The sequence below is a fragment of the Panthera pardus genome, unplaced genomic scaffold (assembly GCF_024362965.1).
Source record: "Panthera pardus isolate Hobbes unplaced genomic scaffold, ASM2436296v1 HiC_scaffold_20, whole genome shotgun sequence".
NCBI lineage: Eukaryota > Metazoa > Chordata > Mammalia > Carnivora > Felidae > Panthera > Panthera pardus.
The window spans coordinates 11,933,976-11,952,096 of NW_026526766.1; the positions used below are offsets into that span (position 1 = coordinate 11,933,976).

General features: G+C 49.6%; 1 protein-coding gene across 2 annotated transcripts in view; it reads left to right on the forward strand.

The window, feature by feature from the left end:
- Positions 1–12,392, forward strand: part of ENTREP1 (endosomal transmembrane epsin interactor 1) — a 67,992-nt gene extending 55,600 nt beyond the window's left edge. For both annotated transcript variants that reach the window (XM_019463642.2, XM_019463641.2), the window contains exons 7-11: positions 3,336–3,465; positions 3,635–3,713; positions 5,560–5,718; positions 8,216–8,508; positions 11,556–12,392. In XM_019463642.2, coding sequence (XP_019319187.2) covers positions 3,336–3,465; positions 3,635–3,713; positions 5,560–5,718; positions 8,216–8,508; positions 11,556–11,759 — 865 coding nt within the window. In that variant the 3' untranslated portion in view covers positions 11,760–12,392. The remainder of the gene's footprint in view (positions 1–3,335; positions 3,466–3,634; positions 3,714–5,559; positions 5,719–8,215; positions 8,509–11,555) is intronic.
- Positions 12,393–18,121: the final 5,729 nt, after the last annotated feature.

Genomic DNA, 18,121 nt, shown 5'->3' on the forward strand with positions numbered 1-18,121 from the left:
AACACGGGCAATTTGTTTCTTGGTGGTAAACATAACAAGCTCATTTCCTTTCCTAATGAAGTTTGAAACCCAAACTCAAGTGGAGCCAGGCTGTGCTGGTGGGCGACTCGGTGCTCAGTGCACCCTTGCCTGGCGTCCACATCACTGTTCCAGGACATAGGGGAGGACCACTCTTTGGTCGTATGAGTTGCTGTATGACCCTTGCCTGAGTTCTCAAGGCCTAGTGGTCAACGTAAAGCAGAATGCATTTGGCATGGTCTGTCGGGGTTTTCTGTCTACCTTCAGTAGTGAAGGCTTCCTGGAGAGTTTGGGATGAACTTGAAAGAGCCCAAACTCTGGAGTCTGTTACCAGGCTGCCCTTGGGGGATCTCTTACCATTTCTGAGTCCCAGATTCCTTCTTCAGCTGTGGTGGCACATGGCTGCTTAGCTGATTTTTAAGAGACAAAAATCTCTTTATCTGTGTGGGCCCCACCACAAGCAATTAGAGCAGACTTTCTAGAGGTGAGGCCTGGGCCTTCCATAGTTTGCAAACCTCCCCGGGTGATTCTACTCCCTAGCTGGGATCAGGAGCCACGAGGGATCAGGAGAAAACCTGCCAGGTCATAGCAGACCTGCTTCCCTCCCCAGATCCTTGTGTACCCAAAGGAGGTGAAATAGAGAAAACTATTTAATAGGAAAGGAACTTTCCTTTTCTCCTCTAGAAGCATCTTCTATCAAACAGAGGCTTTCTTGGTCATTATAGTAACCACCATAAGAAGCCATTCATTTGCAGTCAATTTAGAGAAAATGTGCCCCCTTTCCCCCTAGCTTTCCTTCTTGAAGAGTTTAAGATTTAAAATGGAGGTCGGTTTGACTACTTGGCCCCAAACAAGACCTCTCTTCTCTGTGAACATACAGGTAGCCACTGGGTGGGGAATATCAAACAAAAGACCACCAGAGCTAACAAACAAATTGGCAAAGCTGGGGGTAGTCACCTTCCTGGGGAGGACGCTGCAGTGAAGAAACACAAGGGGAGGCAGGTGCCTGAGTGGCTCGGTTGGTTAAGCGTCTCACTCTTGGTTTTGGCTCAGGTCATGATCTCGAGGTTTCGTGGGTTCAAGCCCTACATCGAGCTGTATGCTGGCAGCATGGAGCCTGCTTGGGATTCTCTCTCTCTGTCTCTCTCTCTCTCTCTCTCTCTGTCTCCCCTCCCCGCTCCCCCCCCCCCCACCGTTTGCCCCTCCCCCACCCACGCTGTGTCTGTCTCTCTCAAAAATAAATAAACTTAAAAAAAAAGAAGCGCAGGGGGAGCTGGCTGAGGGTTTTGGGAGTACAGGAAAGATGGCTCTGGAGAGGACAGAAGGAGTCCCTAGGGCTCACTGAGTGAAATGAGCCTCCTTGTTCACTGGTTGTATCGTTAGGAAAAAAGAACATCACGTGTTTTTCAACTTTTTTCCTCCACCAGAGTGGGCACAGGAATAAAATGAAACAACCGTAACCCCCCAGAGCAGCTTTCTGAGAAAAGCAGGCCCTGCACCCAGCTGGCCCAGAATCTGTCACCAGTCTCTTCAGGTTACGTCCCATTTTCACGTTTCAAGAACAGACGTTCAACTATTGCTCCTGTCCCTTATTTTCATTCTCTAATACTCCACAGCCTGAGTACAGATGTTCTGGTCTTCCTTGTGTCTTTTAAAGAATGAGATATAATTGACCTAGAACATTCTATTAGCTTCAGGTGTACAGCATAACAATTCAATATTTGTGTATATTGTGGAGTGATCACCGTGGTAAATCACCACACATAGTAACAGGATTGTTTTTCTTGGGTTGAGAACTTTTAGGGTTTACTCTCTTAGCAACGTTCAAATATGCAATACAATAGTATTAACGGCAGTCACCCTGCTGTGTATTATATCCGTAGGACTTATTTATTTTATAACTTGAAGTTTGGTCAACAGATACAAGAGTCTGTGTATTTTAAGCTACCATTTTACAATTTAGGTTCTTTACAACCTTTTTGCGTGTGTGCGCGCGCGTGTGTGTGTGTGTGTGTAGTTTTTTACGAACACAGGCAGAAAATCTTGAGATTTGTTCCTTCATTTAAATTTTTTTTAATGTTTATTTATTTTTGACACAGAGAGAGACCGAGCATGAGTGGGCGAGGGGCAGAGAGAGAGGGAGATACAGAATCCCTGGAGGCTCCAGGCTCTGAGCTGTCAGCACAGAGCCCGACGAGGAGCTCAAACTTGTCAACTGCGAGATCATGACCTGAGCTGAAGTCGGACTCTCAACTGACTGAGCCACCCAGGCGCCCCTGTTTCTTCATTTGTTTGCTTTGGAGGGTCCCTCACTCACAGGACAAAAGCCACAGTGCCTGGCATGAAGCAAGTGCTCAGTCAGTGTTTGTTGACTGACTACATTTAAGATGGGTTACTCTGTGACTCCTCCTGCAGTACACTGCTTTGTCTTTGAGCTGTGATGTCGCTCGCTTTTCTGGAAAAATTAATTCATCCCTTCAACTATTTAACAAACAGTGAGTTTCCGTGAGTGAGTTTCCATGAATCAGACATTAGGGAAGCCCAGGCAAGAAATCTGTCGTATCCTAATGTAAGAAATAATTGAGCTTCCCTGAGTTCCTAGTTTTGTTTTTGTCTTTCATTGAGGTGACACTCTCATAACATGAGTGGAACCATTGGAAAGCGTACCATTGAGTGGCATTTGGTACAGTCACCATGTTGTGCAACCTCCACCCCCATCTGGTTCTGCAGCGATCTCATCACCTCCAGGGAGGCTGGTACCCACTGAACAGTTATGCCCCAATCCCCTCCCCCCAGCCCCTGGCAGCCATTAACCTGCTTTCTGTCTTTGGGATTATGGCTTGCTTTGGATTTAAAAGGAATGATGGCAGGGACACCTGGGTGGCTTAGTCGGTTGAGCACGTGGCTTCGGCTCAGGTCATGATCTCATGGTTCGTTAAGTTCAAGCCCCACATCAGGCTCTGTGCTGTCAGCTCTGTGCTGGAACCTGCTTCAGATTCTGTGTCTCTCTCTATCTCCACCCCTTCCTGACTTGCTGTGTCTCTTTCTTTCTCAAAAATAAGTAAAGACATTGAAAATCATAAAAGGAATGATGGCATTGCACTTGCCTAAGAAACTCTGGGCTTTCCATCGGAGAGCAGCTTAGACTATCCCCTGCTCCAGGGCCGGGAGATGGTCATGCAGGAGTGAGGGGTCATCCACACTGTCAGTGGATGACCCTCCACGGGCAAAGGCCACCATGCAGTTAGTTGCAGCTGCTGTCGGATGCGCGGAATTCCCGTAGAATCTGCTTCCTGATGCCAAGATGCTTTTTCTAGGATGGTCGGTCCTGATGTTATTCCACTCCCACATATCTACGGAGCGCGAATCAAAGGTGTGGAAGTGTTCTGTCCTTTGGACCCCCCGCCTCCCTATGAGGCTGTGGTGAGCCAGACGGACCAGGAGCAGGTACAGTCTATAGTTTCTCCTTGGTACCTTGACTGCTAGTAGGAGGTGCAGCATGGGGCACAGAGAACGGCGGGAGACTGGGCCCTGCACTTGCTTTGAAGTTCAGTGGAGTCCAGATGGGGGCGGGGTTGAGTATCACCAGATAACCCTCTTTTCTCCTGTGACGTAGGGATCTTCATTCCACATGCCAGAAGGATCAGAAGGTGCCATGAGCCCCTTGGAGCCAATCTGCATGCCAGTGACTCAAGGTAATAAACATTATCACTGCTCAAACTCAGGGTTCAGTAGCGTAAGAATCAGAATGGTGACCTATAGGATACTTTGTTGGGGGTCAGATACCTTGGAGCCAGTGGTCCACACTGTATCCTTTGTCCAGGTGTAAAAGTACTGTCAACAATTAGGGTTGGCAAGTGGGAGATACTATGTAAACAGAAATAAAGATATCCTTAGAATTTTTTTAGGAGTGGGGCGCTTGGCTGGCTCAGTTGGTTAAACGTCCAACTTCGGCTCAGGTCACGATCTCACAGTTCATGGGTTCAAGCCCTGCGTCGGGCTCTGTGCTGACAGCTCAGAGCCTGGAGCCTGCTTGGGATTCTGTGTCTCCCTCTCTCTCTGCCCCTCCCCTGCTCGCACTCTGTGTCTGGCTCCCTCTCTGTGTCTGGCTCCCTCTCTTAAAAATAAATAAACATGACAAAAAAAATTATAAGAAGAATCTTTGAGGAGTAACAAGGCTCTTCGCCCTGTGAAATGGATTATAGATTATAATTTGGCAGTCCCATGTTTTCCCATCTCAGATTTTCTTTCTCCTGGTAAAATAAGCTGGGCTCTTTTAAAGGGAAAAAGGAGTTTTGTTGATTTCAGGATGATTTTCTGTGAGATTGCGCTGTCATTTTTTTTTTTTTTAATTTTTTTTTCAACGTTTTTTATTTATTTTTGGGACAGAGAGAGACAGAGCATGAACGGGGGAGGGGCAGAGAGAGAGGGAGACACAGAATCGGAAACAGGCTCCAGGCTCCGAGCCATCAGCCCAGAGCCCGACGCGGGGCTCCAACTCACGGACCGCGAGATCGTGACCTGGCTGAAGTCGGACGCTTAACCGACTGCGCCACCCAGGCGCCCCTGCGCTGTCATTTTTAACCTAGGGTCTATGTCACGCTGCCTTCACACAGAGTGAATGCTGATTTTCAGTCCTGCCTCAAAACACTAGAGTCAGTTTACAGCTATCCTTGTCCTTTAAGGGAACACTGTTACAGCTTTCTTTCTTTGGAGAGGTTTTAAATGGCCCAGAAAACTGTCCACCAGCACAAAATGGCAGTGGTGATAAATAATGGATCAAGTGTAGCTATTTTCGACGGAGGTGAATTTTCAGTGGCGCCATTTGGAACAGGTCTCTGTTCTGCTCACCTTCCATCTTCGAATAATGCAGCTGCGTTCTCCCTCCTAAGCATGTTTGGGATTCTTCCACTTCTTAAAAAAAGTTGTCCAGACCACACTCAGGCTCACAAATGACGTGATTTGGTCATCCTGAGCAGAAGTCACCCCTTTCTTGAGTGGTTTTACCTATCTGCTCAGCGGCCCTGGCTCTTTCCCTTGGCCTTCAGGAGTTCCCGAGCCTGGCCTCCACTCTGGGCCGTGCAAATGCCTCGTCTTTCTGCCTTTGGTCTGCAGCCCTCACAGTCACCTTCCCCGGGCAGGCATGTACTTCCACCCACGCAAGCTCACCCTGAATTCTCAGAAACGGGAAAGTGGCCAGGAGCTTTCCCTGGAGAAGATTCTAACACTCTTAGGAAAACAAACACGCACACACACACACACACACACCCTGACATTTTGGAATGGCTTCTTTATTTTGCTCTGCTCTTCGACTTAAAGTTTTTTGTTTGCTTGTTTTAGGTGTGGAGGGATGGTTTGGAGAGGCGGCGGTTCCCACAGTGCTGGGAAGTAAAAACTCACTGGGCCGGGAGCCGAAGCAAATGTTGTTCACTGTATTTTCCTGCCCCTACAGGTTGGGGCTCACAGGTGTTTCCTGCCCAACATTTTGAAGGCTGCAGCTGGTGAAATAATGTGCGTTTCTCTTTTTTTTTTTTTAAAAAGAATCAGGTGGGGACAGTCCTAACACACCTGGAGAAGAAAGTGGATCCGTGTCAGCGCCCGATGCAAACCAGCTGCGTCCTGCGGGCAGCTGGAGAGCCCCGCCGCAGCTGAGGGCGAGATCCAGGAGCGACCCTGTGCTCCATCATTCCGCGGAGAGAGGTGATGGCACTCCCCAAGCTACTTGCAGGGCCCCGTGCACGTGTTTGCCCAAAGGTGCCTGGTGAAAGCTGGGGGTGGGGTGGGGGCAGTTTAAGAGATGTCTAGAAAGAGGTTAAGAGGTCTTGGGAAAATAAGGTATTCTGCATGCACATTAGGAATATATATCTGCCACATCTTTTAAGACTGGTATTGAGTTTTTCAAGTCATTGTTAGCAAAAGCATTTGGTTGCACGTGACCACGGAGTGCTACTATGTGAAGAAAACAATGCAAACCTGACTCTGATTTCTGGGTGCTCACAGTCCTGTGGAAATAAACCTTCTCTCTGAAGGAAAAAGTTAAAGGGCTGTATTTTTTTTACCCCCTCTCTTTTGATTTATCTTTTTTTTTTTTTTTTTTTTTTACTGTGTATGAGTACTTGAGTTATTTAAATCAGGCTTGTTTTGAGAACTTTAGCCAGAGTGAGACTCACTCCAGTTTTCTCCCTCTCCGTTTTGAGTTTGTGTATAGATGTTATTTGTATAATTTTAAATCAAAAAAAATTTTTTAATTAAAAATTTTTAAATAAAGTTTTTTTTTAACGTTTACTTATTTTTGAGAGAGTGCATGCAAATGTGTGCACGTGGGCAGAGGAGGAGCAGAGAGAGGGAGGCAGAGAGTCCAAAGTGGGCTCCACACTGACTGCAGAGGGCCCGATGTGGGGCTCGAACCCATGAACTGAGAGATCATGACCTGAGCCGAGGTCAGATGCTCAACCAACTGAGCCACCCAGGCACCCCCCAAATGTAAAAATTTTTAAAAATGTAAAGAACATTGAGTCCTTTTTCTGGATACATGAATACCTGAATACGTGAATACCAAATAGCTCTTCATTGTGGAAAATTGTAAAAAAATAAAGGAAATAAAGGAAGACAATGAAACTGTAAGGCTACCAGTACAGGCTCCTTTCGGTGACCTGTTCTAACAAGTGGCCTCCGCTTTCCTGAAGCTCGATGCAAATACGACTTTGCAAACGCTCTCCCCCTGCTCTCTCTGGGGCCCCGTGTTGTCCCCTCCCCCCACTTGTAGTGTTGGTTCTGTCCCTCTGACAGCCTGTGTTGTTTGCCACAGCTCTGGACTGACCTTGTGGGCGCCAGAGGGAACATTCCTCTTGTCTTCTGCGTTGGAGGAGTCCCACCGCCTGGGACTGAGCACCTCTGCAAGCCCACAGGCCAGCAGCCTGGCCCCTCAGCTCCCCAAGCCCATTTCACAGAGGGTCTCTACCCTACCTGGCAAGTTGAGGACTCGAGCTGGCCACCTGCCTGCTTCCACGGGAACTTGGCTGTCTGAACAGCTTAGTGAGATCCTTCCAGAGCCCCTCCCCCATTCTGCAGTGCTGCGGGGGCAAGGATGACACATGTTTACCTGTTGGAGCCCTCAGTTGTAGAAGGGACCAGATGGCCCTCCAGTGACAGTATGCAGTCCCTGACTATCCTCACACATGAGTGTCTGTAGGGAGCATTTCTGAAAACCTCCTGCTCTGTCTGGGAACATGCACATGGCAGCCTGGAGGATGCCACTAACCCCTGTTTAGAGCTCCCCATGTCTACTTTTCTCCAGAGGAAAAGGAGTGCTCCCCTTCCTCCTCCTGTTCTCCCACCCTCCGCCTCCTTTCTTCCTCGAATATCAAATTTCCACTTGTCAGGCCTTCACAGACTCAATTCTCCAGTGTCGTGTATGCTGAAGGCTGCTGGCTGGCTGACGAAAACGTGGAGACCAGGTCTGAGTTTCACTTCACCCACTCGATGGTGCAGTAATGTTCTGCTGGTCCTGAAACCCTTCTGATGTAGGTAGCTGTGGAAATTAGGGCCTGTGGTGGATTTCCCAGGCCATGTGTTGACTTCGAGAATGACATGTGATTTTTCTGCACCTAGATTTTTCTCTCCTTAATAGTCAGCCATAGAGCTACCTCCCAGCCATGGTGTGAGCATCCATAAGTCAGCACCATGCCCTGAGGATGTTTAGGGCAAAGGTACAGTCAAAGGGAGCAGAGCACTCCATTCATCCCACAGTCTTGTCTCTCCTCAGTCTAAGTGCCACCTTCACCTTCCCCCCCGCCCCTTGGAACATTCTTTCATCGGGCCGGCCATCTCTTTTCCTGTTTCCTGCTCGCCACCCATCCCCACTTACCGGTCATTACTTCATGGAACCGTTGCTCCGTTGCAGTTTGCATTCTGGATGCTCTTCTCTATCATCTGTCTTCAGCTTGGTGGTTGTGTTTTATGTGGCACAATAAAATGCTTCGGGGACATGTCCTTTTGGAACTTCAGGGAATAAGTTTGTGTCATCGTCGTTGTTGTTTTATTTTTCCCTCTGCAAGACGAAAAGCAAGACGTGCATGGTCATTGGCATTTGCAACATGCTTTCCACGCCAAGTTTAGTGGCCCTCACTGTCTCCGTCCAGGCGTGCGTTCACGGGGGCGTGGCCAACGGGCACGTATTGTCTGTCTCTGCCCACAGCTGCCCCGGTGCTCAGCTGTGAAGCTGCCACGCAGACAGAGGGAAGACCGCAGCTGGCCACGGTGACCTTGAGGAGAGGTCTGAGATGCAGAGCTTCGCGATGCCGGCCTCGGTCCCTGATAGATTACAAGTCCTACATGGACACCAAGCTGCTGGTGGCCAGGTTCCTGGAGCAGTCCTCCTGCAGTATGACCCCGGACATCCATGAGCTCGTCGAGAACATTAAATCTGTTCTGAAGTCTGACGAGGAGCACATGGAGGAGGCCATCACGAGTGCCAGTTTCCTCGAACAGGTAGTTTTATTACTCATCTTGGGCGCGAGTCGGAGAACTTGTTTCCATGGCAGCTGAGGCAGCTTCTCTGATTTCCAGTCCAAGGCACATAAGTTCCTGGTCACGTATCAAGGGAATTGGGATTCTTAGGAGGTCTGGGGAGGGAGAGAGAAGAAGCTGAAGCACTTTCTTTTCAGGTGTGATGACTTTTCCACAGGCTCCTTGTCCCAGGGAGAGAAAGTGATTTTCCTAGGACGTGGAAGCACTCCTGGGAAAAGAAAGGGGTGCAGCTAGGGCAGAAAAGCAAGGAGTCTGGGCATTGATTGATAGGGCATGGTTTCTCAGCCCTGTGGCAATGATGGACATCCCTGAATTTTAAAATTGGCAGCGTTCTGGGAGCTGTTGATATTCCCATGAAGTATTGGCAAGATATCTAAACCAATAGGACTTAAAGGAATAAATGCCTTTTCCTCTGCATAGATTAAAAACCACAAGGCAATTCCCTAATCTGAAGTCACCCAGTGGAAAGATAACATTGGGCATGTAATATAATCCATTTGGGTGTCGGTTTTCTCATTTTTACCTATTTTATTTGATTATTTAATGTGTATTTATTCATTTTGAGAGAGAGAGACAGAGAGAATCTCAAGCAGGCTCTGCATTATCAGCACAGAGCCCGATGTGGGGCTCAGACTCATGAACCGTGAGATCATGACGTGAGCCGAAATCAGGAGTCGGACACTTAACTGACTGAGCCACCCAGGTGCCCCAGTTTTCTCATTTTTTAAAAAAGTGAAGCCTTGGACTGGATGGTCTCCACCCCTGTACCTCTGAACGAAGAGGGTTTGCTCCTGATGAGAACTGCGGACGGGTCACAGCTTTAATTACCCACCTCTTTTAAAAGCCGTTATGTTTTAGGCACTTACTTTGTTGCCCCTTGTACGAGGCGCGGCCATGGTAGATCTCAGAGCACAGTGGCTCACGGGTGATGCCTGCCGGTGTCTGTGTGCATTAAGTGCCCAGCGCATACACTGGGCTGCTGGGCCCAAGGGAAGTTGCCGCAGGGTCCTCGATGAGTTGTTAAGACGGACAAAGTCCCTGTTCATCTTCCTTTCCGTTTCCCCTTTCTACCTGCTGGCCTCTTTTGACAGAAGCCAGTTTCTCTCCTGGCCCCTCAGGGGACCCAGGGGAGTAGAAGAGACATCTGATTACTCACATGAGCAGGTACATGAACCGGAGACCCTCTTGTTGGCTGCTTTCTAAACCAGTGGTCAGCCTGTGGTCTTGGGTCAGGCTCTCGTTAGCGTCTGTGTAGGGGAGACATTTACATCCTCATATCCCGGGCCCACGCCGGAAGTCATTCCCTACCTCTTCCTCTCTGTCCAGCCCCGACAGCCCGAGAAACAGCAAGCATTTGGAGCCACTTGTGCAAGGCTGCCAAGCCCTAGGTAGGTGAGAGCTGGCGTATCTGCCAAGCCATTGGCGTGGACCTTCTGCACGGGCTCCTCTGGAAAACAGCTTTGGGGAAAAAGAACAAGCACTTTCAGTTCGACAGATGCCGTCACCGCGAATGTCTGTCGGGTCTTTGTGCCAAGTCTGGATAAAAGTTCAGGCACTGGGATTGCTGCAGTGGACTCCAGGTCATCTGCTGGCTCCTTCCAGGAGTGGCCCCCAGCGGTGATGTGTTGTAATGCCACGTCTCTCCCCAGACAGAAGGAAGTAGGGACAAGCAGAAGGAGAGCTTTTATTTCTGACTCCACTCAGCTTTGCACATTTTTACTTTTCCTGGTATTACTAGAATGCCTTTTTAGAGCCATTTTAATTTTTATCCGTGTCAAAACCACTTGCCCTAATTTACACGTAATGACAATTGACGTCTATGATTGCTGGAGTTTTCTTTTTAACTAGAAGGACAAATATAATAACAGTATGGTAGCAAAATTTAATGTCCCATCTCTTGGAGGGATTTTCTTCCCATGACCTTAAAATCTCAGAATGGTACAGGGGTGCCCTGGTGGATCAGTCGGTGAAGCGTCCGAGTTCAGCTCAGGTCATGATCTTACTGTTCCTGGGTTCGAGCCCCGCGTTGGGCTCTGTGCTGACAGCTCGGAGCCTGGATCCTGCTTCAGATTCTGTGTCTCCCTCTCTTTCAGCCCCTCCCCCACTCACGCTCTCTGTCTTTCTCTCTCTCTCTGTCAAACATTAAAAAAAAATTTTTTTTTAACTCTCAGAATGGTACAAATGAGATGAAAAGTCATCCCAGCGATTGCTTTCTGATAGAACAATCACAGGTCGTAATGAAGCACCTGGGTTTTTCTCAAGTCACTAACAGTACTACAGGTCATATAGTCATGACTGTGCCGCTTCTGGAAACTTCCACGTACCTACCCAACAATTCTCCCCTCGTCAATCCCAATTGGATGAGGAATTCCCTGTATTTTTGCCATTTTACGAAGTAAGTGCTAGCCTGACATGTTTAAAGTCACATATGTGCTCCACTGCAAAACAGATCGAGCAGTAGAACCGTTCTGAAACATTTTTACAAATAGAGTGGCTCAGTTTTTATGCTGTTTATTGTGTTTTTTATCCAAGGGTTGTCAGGTTGATTGGAAGCGTCGCTGGTTTTGGTTGACATTTTCTAACCTCATTAGCTGGACTCCATGCCAGACTGGTAGTCACTCACTTTTCAAGCACATTGCTGTCACCTGGGCTCCTGTTAGAACTACTGATGCTCCAGCCCCACGTCACAATTGCTGTCGGGGAGCTGGGAATCCACGTCACCAGCTCCTGTCCCCTCCAGAAACGTGGAGACCCGGGAGGTAAAGTGAGGCAGGTGGGCAGCCGACACCATAGAAAATTGGGGGAATTTCGTAGGAACGTTAGAAAAGAGGCAGTCAGTCTGTTGAAAGCATCTGTGAATTCCAGTTGTGTTCCACATGGGGAAAACAGCCTATTTTCTTTTCCAAAGCAACTGAGCTGCAGAGTGCATGGATGGATAGAGGAGGCCGGTTGCAGGGACCTCATGTGGTGAAGCTTAACGTGTCCCTCACCCTCTTCTTCTCCCCAAGATCATGGCCCCGTTGCAGCCCAGCACTTCCAGGGCCCACGTGCCACCCTCCCGGAGACAGCCTGGACTCTTGCACCTGCAGAGCTGCGGGGACCTCAGCACCTTCGTCCCGGCGGGGAGGCCGAGAGCCCAGAGGAGGCCCCGCCGAGCGGAGGCCGAGCGGCCCCACAGCCTCATCGGCGTCATCCGGGAGACTGTCCTGTGAACCTATGAGGCCAGGCCCCTGGGGGGGCAGGAAGGAAGATGGACCCGGAAGGAGGAATGATCCCCCAACCACGGGGTCCCCTGGCTGGGAGTTGGCGCGCCCTCCGGGAACTCCTTAAAAGGGGGGGCATGCTGGAGGACATTTGTCCCCCCTCTCTGGCACCTCGTTCTGCTGACTGAGCCCATTCAGGGGTGGACAGGCAGGTTCTTCCGGGCACTTTTGGCTTTTGGATGCACAGATCTGGAGGCCTCTGCCAGGTCACCTGGGCAGAAAGTGGGCTAGTGAATCTTTGCCCACCTCACGCCCCGTGGCTCTCTTCCTCGCCGTGTGCCTCCCTCAGTGGAAGGACAGATCTGCTGGGCCGCTCTTGATAGCTCCCACAGCCTTTCGCTGCTCCCTGGGAGAGCAGTGGGCACAGAGGCAGGACGATTAACCCCCATGTCTTCTGCACTTGTCAAGCTTCATTTTAGGTCACCCTCAAATCACAGTCTCTTTAGGAAAAACGGGGAACTCGTTCAGTGACAAATCGTGACGAAAGACGTTTGGGAGAGGGTCTTGTTGATTCCATTTACTCGTGCTTGCGAAACTAGAGACGGCTAAGGCCTGGCGGAGAATAAAAATGAGTACTTTGGACCTCTGGGCTCGGTGTATACCATTTGCACGTGTCTAGGTGACCTAGGCCTTTCCTTAGGAAGGGCTGAACACTTGAAGCAGAGGTGGGCAGCTGCTCAGGTCCAGGTAGACCACCAAACCGGCTTCATCTCCAAAGCACCATCCCCCTGGGGATCACAACGCGACCTTCGTCCATTCAGCCAGCGCTTGGCTGAGTGGCTTTAGGGAACCGCTTGCTTCTAGCTGGGCCGTGAGCAGCGGATCAGTCATTACAGACAGGGGATTCGTGCGAAGAAGGGAGAGAAGGTTTCTTTGAAGAGCTGATGTTTGAGACTTTGAGAGTCAGGGAAGGGTGCTGCAGGAGGAGCGAATGGCCAATGCTACCCTCAGCGCTAGAGGCCAATGGGAGCAGAGAGAGGGCAGAGGTGGGAGGAGCCTCAGGCTGGATTTCCCTGCTAACCGTGAGCTACCCCGGAAGAGTTTTCAACTGGAGTAACAGATTCCATTTACATTTCAAGAGATCAGATGCAGCTGGAGAATAGTTTAGGTTGGGGGCTGAGGCTATAAAAGGAGAGACCATCTTCCTTGCCAGGCCCTGCCTGTGCTCCGGGGACTGTGGTAGGGGAACTCTCATGCTCTCGGTTCACCTCCCGACGGCCAAAGAGGTGGGTGCTCTTCCTGGTCCCATTTTACAGATGAGGAAGATGAGGTTCCGTAACTTGCTCCAGGTCCCTCAGCCCTTCAGTGGTAGAGATGTCGTGCCCACCCGAGCAGCCCCTCCAGAAGCCACGGTCTCTCTCCACCTCCCGAACAGCGGCAGTCTGACATTTCCCGTTTCTTTCACGCAGTGCTTGCTGAGGCCTCTAGCTAGGCTGACAGAAGCACAGACTCTCCTGGCTGCAAGCCGCCAGGCCAGGCCAGAGTGGGAATTGCAGCGGGGCCCCTGGAGGGGCTGAGTAAGGAAGAGGGGGGAAGACCGTTTGGAGGCGCTGGTTGGGGTGGGTGGGGAGCACTGGCTGTGGGAGCAGAGCCGGACGCGAGGGAGAGCTGGGGGCTGCAGGCGGGCTGGGGGGCTGGCAGGCTGCTCTGGGGCAGGTGGGCTGTGTTTGTGGAGGAGGTTGATGGCGGCTTCCCCACCTGCAGTTTCTCTGTTCTCCTCCCCCACCCCCAGGCACTGGACTCTCTGTGGCAGCAAGCAATCTCTTCATTTTTCTAGAAGCCCTCGCCGTCAGCCTCGCAGCTGCCCACTGGGGGTTTGGTCCGTTTCCCTGGGGTGGGGGTGGGGGGGTGGGGGGGGCGGGGAGGGCCTGGCCTTTCTCACATCTCTATGTTTATGATCTCTCCCATTCTGGGAGGGCATTGTCTTTAGCCGCATCCGTCTTCTTCCCCTCCTGTACCATTACCTCCAACTGCCACTGAGGGCCTCCTCACCCGGAAGGCTCAGAGAAGGGGGGTGGGCACCTCACGTGCAGACAGCGTCCGCCTCTCTAGCCTTGGAGGACCACAGAGGTGGTGACAAAGCATCTCAAATGTTGTTATCAGAATGATCTCAGAGGGTTGACTGATTGGCTTGAGGGGTTTTTAAAATACATTTTCACTGGTGAGGTACAAGATGTGTGGCTGGGCAGGAGCCTTGCATGGCTACCGTTGCCTCTGCTCCCATGGGGAGTAAGAATCGGGTCCCCACTTCGTGAGACTGTCCTGGGATGGATCAGGACACGGGCTGCTCCTTCATAATGTTGGCATCTGTACCTCACCCTTTCACACAAGCTGTGTGTCCAAGTGTCTGAAGACCGAGTGGGACTTTCCCAAGGTTCCAAACTGTTCTGCACAGACATGCCAGTGAGTGTTTGTGTCTGGCTGGCGGAATTTCTTTGAAGACCTGCTTTCTTTGGAACAGCCTACCCAATGGTGAGATTAGGGAGAGGGGTCCGTGGCTGGAACTGCACAAGGCTGCCCATATTTGCCAAAAGAACCAGACATTTGCTAAACAGCTGCACTGGGCAGATCCAATCCTTCTACACCCCTAGTTTGCACATGAGGAAACTGAGTCTCAGAGCAGAAGGAGACCAGTAATTCCGGCTCCAGGACCAGGGCTATGGGTGCAGGTCAGAGCTTCTCAGACTATTGGGGATGAAGGACTAATTTTTTTTCCCCCTCCAATCCGTCACGGACCAAAAGCTTTTGTGAATTATAGACTGAGTGAAAACTGTGTTAGTTGACTAGGCCTGTTACAACAGCCTACCAAAGACTGGGTGACTGGAGACATAGAAACTTTATTTCTCACAGTTCTGGAGCCCGTGAAGTCCAAGGTCAAGGTGCTAGCAGATTCGGTGTCTGGTGAGGACATCCCCCTTCCTGGCTTGCAGATGGTGGGCTTCTTGCTGTGTCCTCCTGTAGTGGAAAGGGAGGGAGGGGGAGAGAGGGCAGGTGGGAAGGAAGAAAGTCTGTTCCTCTTTTTCTTCTTCTAAGGGCACTAATCCCATCGTGGGGGCACCACCCTCATAACCTCACCTAAACCCAATTATTTGCCAAAGGCTTTGCCTCCAAATACCATCACTCTTGGCATTAAGGCTTCAACATATGGACTTTGAGGGATGTGAACATTCGGTCCACAGTACTGATTGACCAGGAAAATGAAATCATAGTAAGGAAAAAAAACACAGAAAGATGTAACCTCCCAGCCTTTACTTTTTTAGAGCAGTTTGAGGTTTAGAGCAAATTGAACACCAAGTACAGAGATCTCTCCTACAGCTCCCGCCCCTAGGCATGTACCATTCCCCGCCCCCCGCCCCCCCTTCCCCATCAGCATCTCACACCCCAGCGCTGCATTTCCAGAACTTGCTCTTTTCAGGGGCCAGGAACAAAGCGTTCTTGGCCTGGGTCAGTGGCCTGCACTCTGAGCGGGGCATGTTGGGATTCCTCCCCTAGCCCCACTTTCAGCCCTGAGTCTGTTTTGTGTGCGGGGCCCTGGGGACACGGATGAGGAAGCCTGGGAGTGGGAAGATGGGCAGACACCCTTCCCTCCGCACCCACGTGTCTCTGAGGCTGCAGTCACAGAGAAGAGCTTTGGCAAGCCCCTCAGGATTCGGGAGAGCTGGCAGAGGAAAGAAGTAGCTCCTGTCTCCACCCAGCTTTTGGGGAAACAGAACAAAGTAGCACATCTCCACCCTCGCCACCACCCCGCTCCCCCCACCAAAGGAGGGTGCAGAAGAGAACAGTGAAGGGGGTGAGGGAGGGACCCGGACAAGGGCATCTTTGTTTACGTGGTTTTCCACCCTGCCGCTGCTGCAAGGGAAGCCAAGCCTGGGGCCACAAGGCACCACATTGCTTCCATTTCTCTCTCCCCGAAGGCGCCATCACCCTCCCACTCACTCAGCAGGTGTTTATTGAGCTCCAGAGTCCAGGCAGCCGGCCAGGTGCTGGGGAAAGACCGCTCAGAGGAGAGAGGGGGCAAATAAAGTATACAAATAATAAATGCAAGTTACATTTCTCTGGGCTGCTGCTGAACGGCTCCCTGACCCCAAGGGACGGTCTTTTGGTCACCTGGGAAGACTGAAGGTCCTGGGCCTGATTTATCAGGATGGTTTGAAGGGATCCTTCATCCTTGACTGTGAAACAGGTCCTGGCGGACAAGGTCGGAGCTGCAGGGCAGAGCTCTGCCCACCTGGGCTTGTGGCAGCAGGTGGTTACCATCTTGGAAATCCTTTAAAGAAAAGTTATTCGTGACACCTGTTGAAGTTGGGCAGGAAGACTTATTTCAGGAGAAGCTGCAGTGGCGTTTTGCAGTAGGGGAGACAGATCAGGCTCAACTCTGACTACAAGGACAAGTGCCAGGGAGCAAGGTGGGGTCAGTGGATGGAAAATGACAAGAGGAGACATCAGGGCTGTGGGATGTTTGCTAGACCAACTCACTAGGACTCTTTGGAAGGCAGGCTATGGTGATCAGATACCAAGGGTTGGGAGAGGGAGTAGGGTTTTTTGCTATACTGCCCCAGCAGGATCCTTGTTAAAACCAAGGACAGAGCTCAAGGTTGGAGCCTGGTCAGAAAGAGGATTCAGAGGAGCCAATTCAAGTTTGGCCAAGGAGAGAGTCTTTGTCCTGACGAGCACCTTTTCTTCTGAAAGAGCACCTCTTGCCACACTGTGTCCTTGGCCTCAGGCATGTCATTGTCTCAGCAGGAAGCTTCTTTCCATGCCCACAGCTGGCAGGATCCTTTGTGTTTTGCCCTAACAAAGGAGCTAGGGCCAAAATTCTGGATGAATCCTAGTTCCTCTCTTTTGAAAAGTGGCTGTAGGACCCAGGTGGATGGAGACTTCTTCCAGTGTCTGCAGATACTGAGCATGAATGCAAAAGGATCCATTTCATGGTGGGAGGGGGGACACCTATCAGACAGGAAGGGCTCCATGCAAGGAGAGTTGCTGGAATTACTTTGCTTTTGGTAGGAGCAGTTTCTCCCACTGCTTCCATATCTGTTTGGTGGAGGCAAGTGGGATTTCAACAAGAAATCACAAACCACAGTATCAGAGGTGTCAGGGACAGAGGCCTACCTCTTCGTTTATAGATGAGGAGCCCAACATCCAGAGAGGTTAATTCATTTGCTGAGGATCACCTAACCTACAAATGTCAGAATTCAAGAACTTTACCTATGTCTTCTGCCTTCTGTCATCACAGACAGCGTGTTCTTCTCTGGACTGCCCTAGCATGGAGCTACAAGAAGGTAAAGGAAACACCCACAGGAACTCTTAAGCAATTGTAACATTAACACCAATGTAGCAATTAAAAATATTAATAATGTCTAACATTTATTGGGAGTCCTTCCAGAGCTGTCATATTAACTTAGTTCTGGTAATCATCACAATAACCGTCCCAATTCACTAAATTCACTAGTTCTTAGGGCTTTACTTGATTTCTCTTGTCTAATTGCATTGGCTGATATCTCCAGTACAAACAGTAGTGGAGATGAGTGGACATCCTTGATTTTTTTCTGATCTTCGAGGAAATGCCTCTGATGCTTCCCACAGAGATGTTATCTTTAGGACAAAATCATGTATTTTCCATCATATTAAGGAAGTATACAACAATCTTGAAGTTTTTGAGGTTTTTCCTTCCTCCTCTTCCTCCCTTTTTTCTTGGAAGAGCTATTGAATTTTTCTCAGCATTTATGAAGATAATCATGATTTTTTTTTTTTTGCCTTAGATTTATTAACATGGGCTATGGTTTTAATGGATTTGTAATAGTGAACCAACACTGCATTCTTGAACAAATCCCACTTATTCACGATGAATTATTTTCTTAGTGTTAGATGTTAGATTCACTGTTTGCTCATATTTTATTTAGAAATTTTGCAGTGATATTTATGAATGGTACTGGTCTATATATTTCTCTATACTGCTTCTGGTTTAGCTATCAGTGTTATATTTGTTTCATAAAATATATTAGAAAGTTTTCTTTCCTTTTCAGTGCTGTGGAACGTTTTAAGAACACTGGATTACCTTGTCTGTAAAAGTGTGGTAGAATTTCTTGTGGAAACATCTGACTCTGGTGCTTTTGTGTAGGCTAGTTCCTTAATATCTCCATTTATTCAATGGAGTTGGTCCGTTTAAACTTTCTTTTTATAATTCTTTAAAATATTTACTTATTTTTGAGAGAGACAGAGCACCTGTGGGGAAGGGGCAGAGAGAGGGGGAGACACAGAATCGGAAGCAGGCTCCAGGCTCTGAGCCATCAGCACAGAGCCCTTTGCAT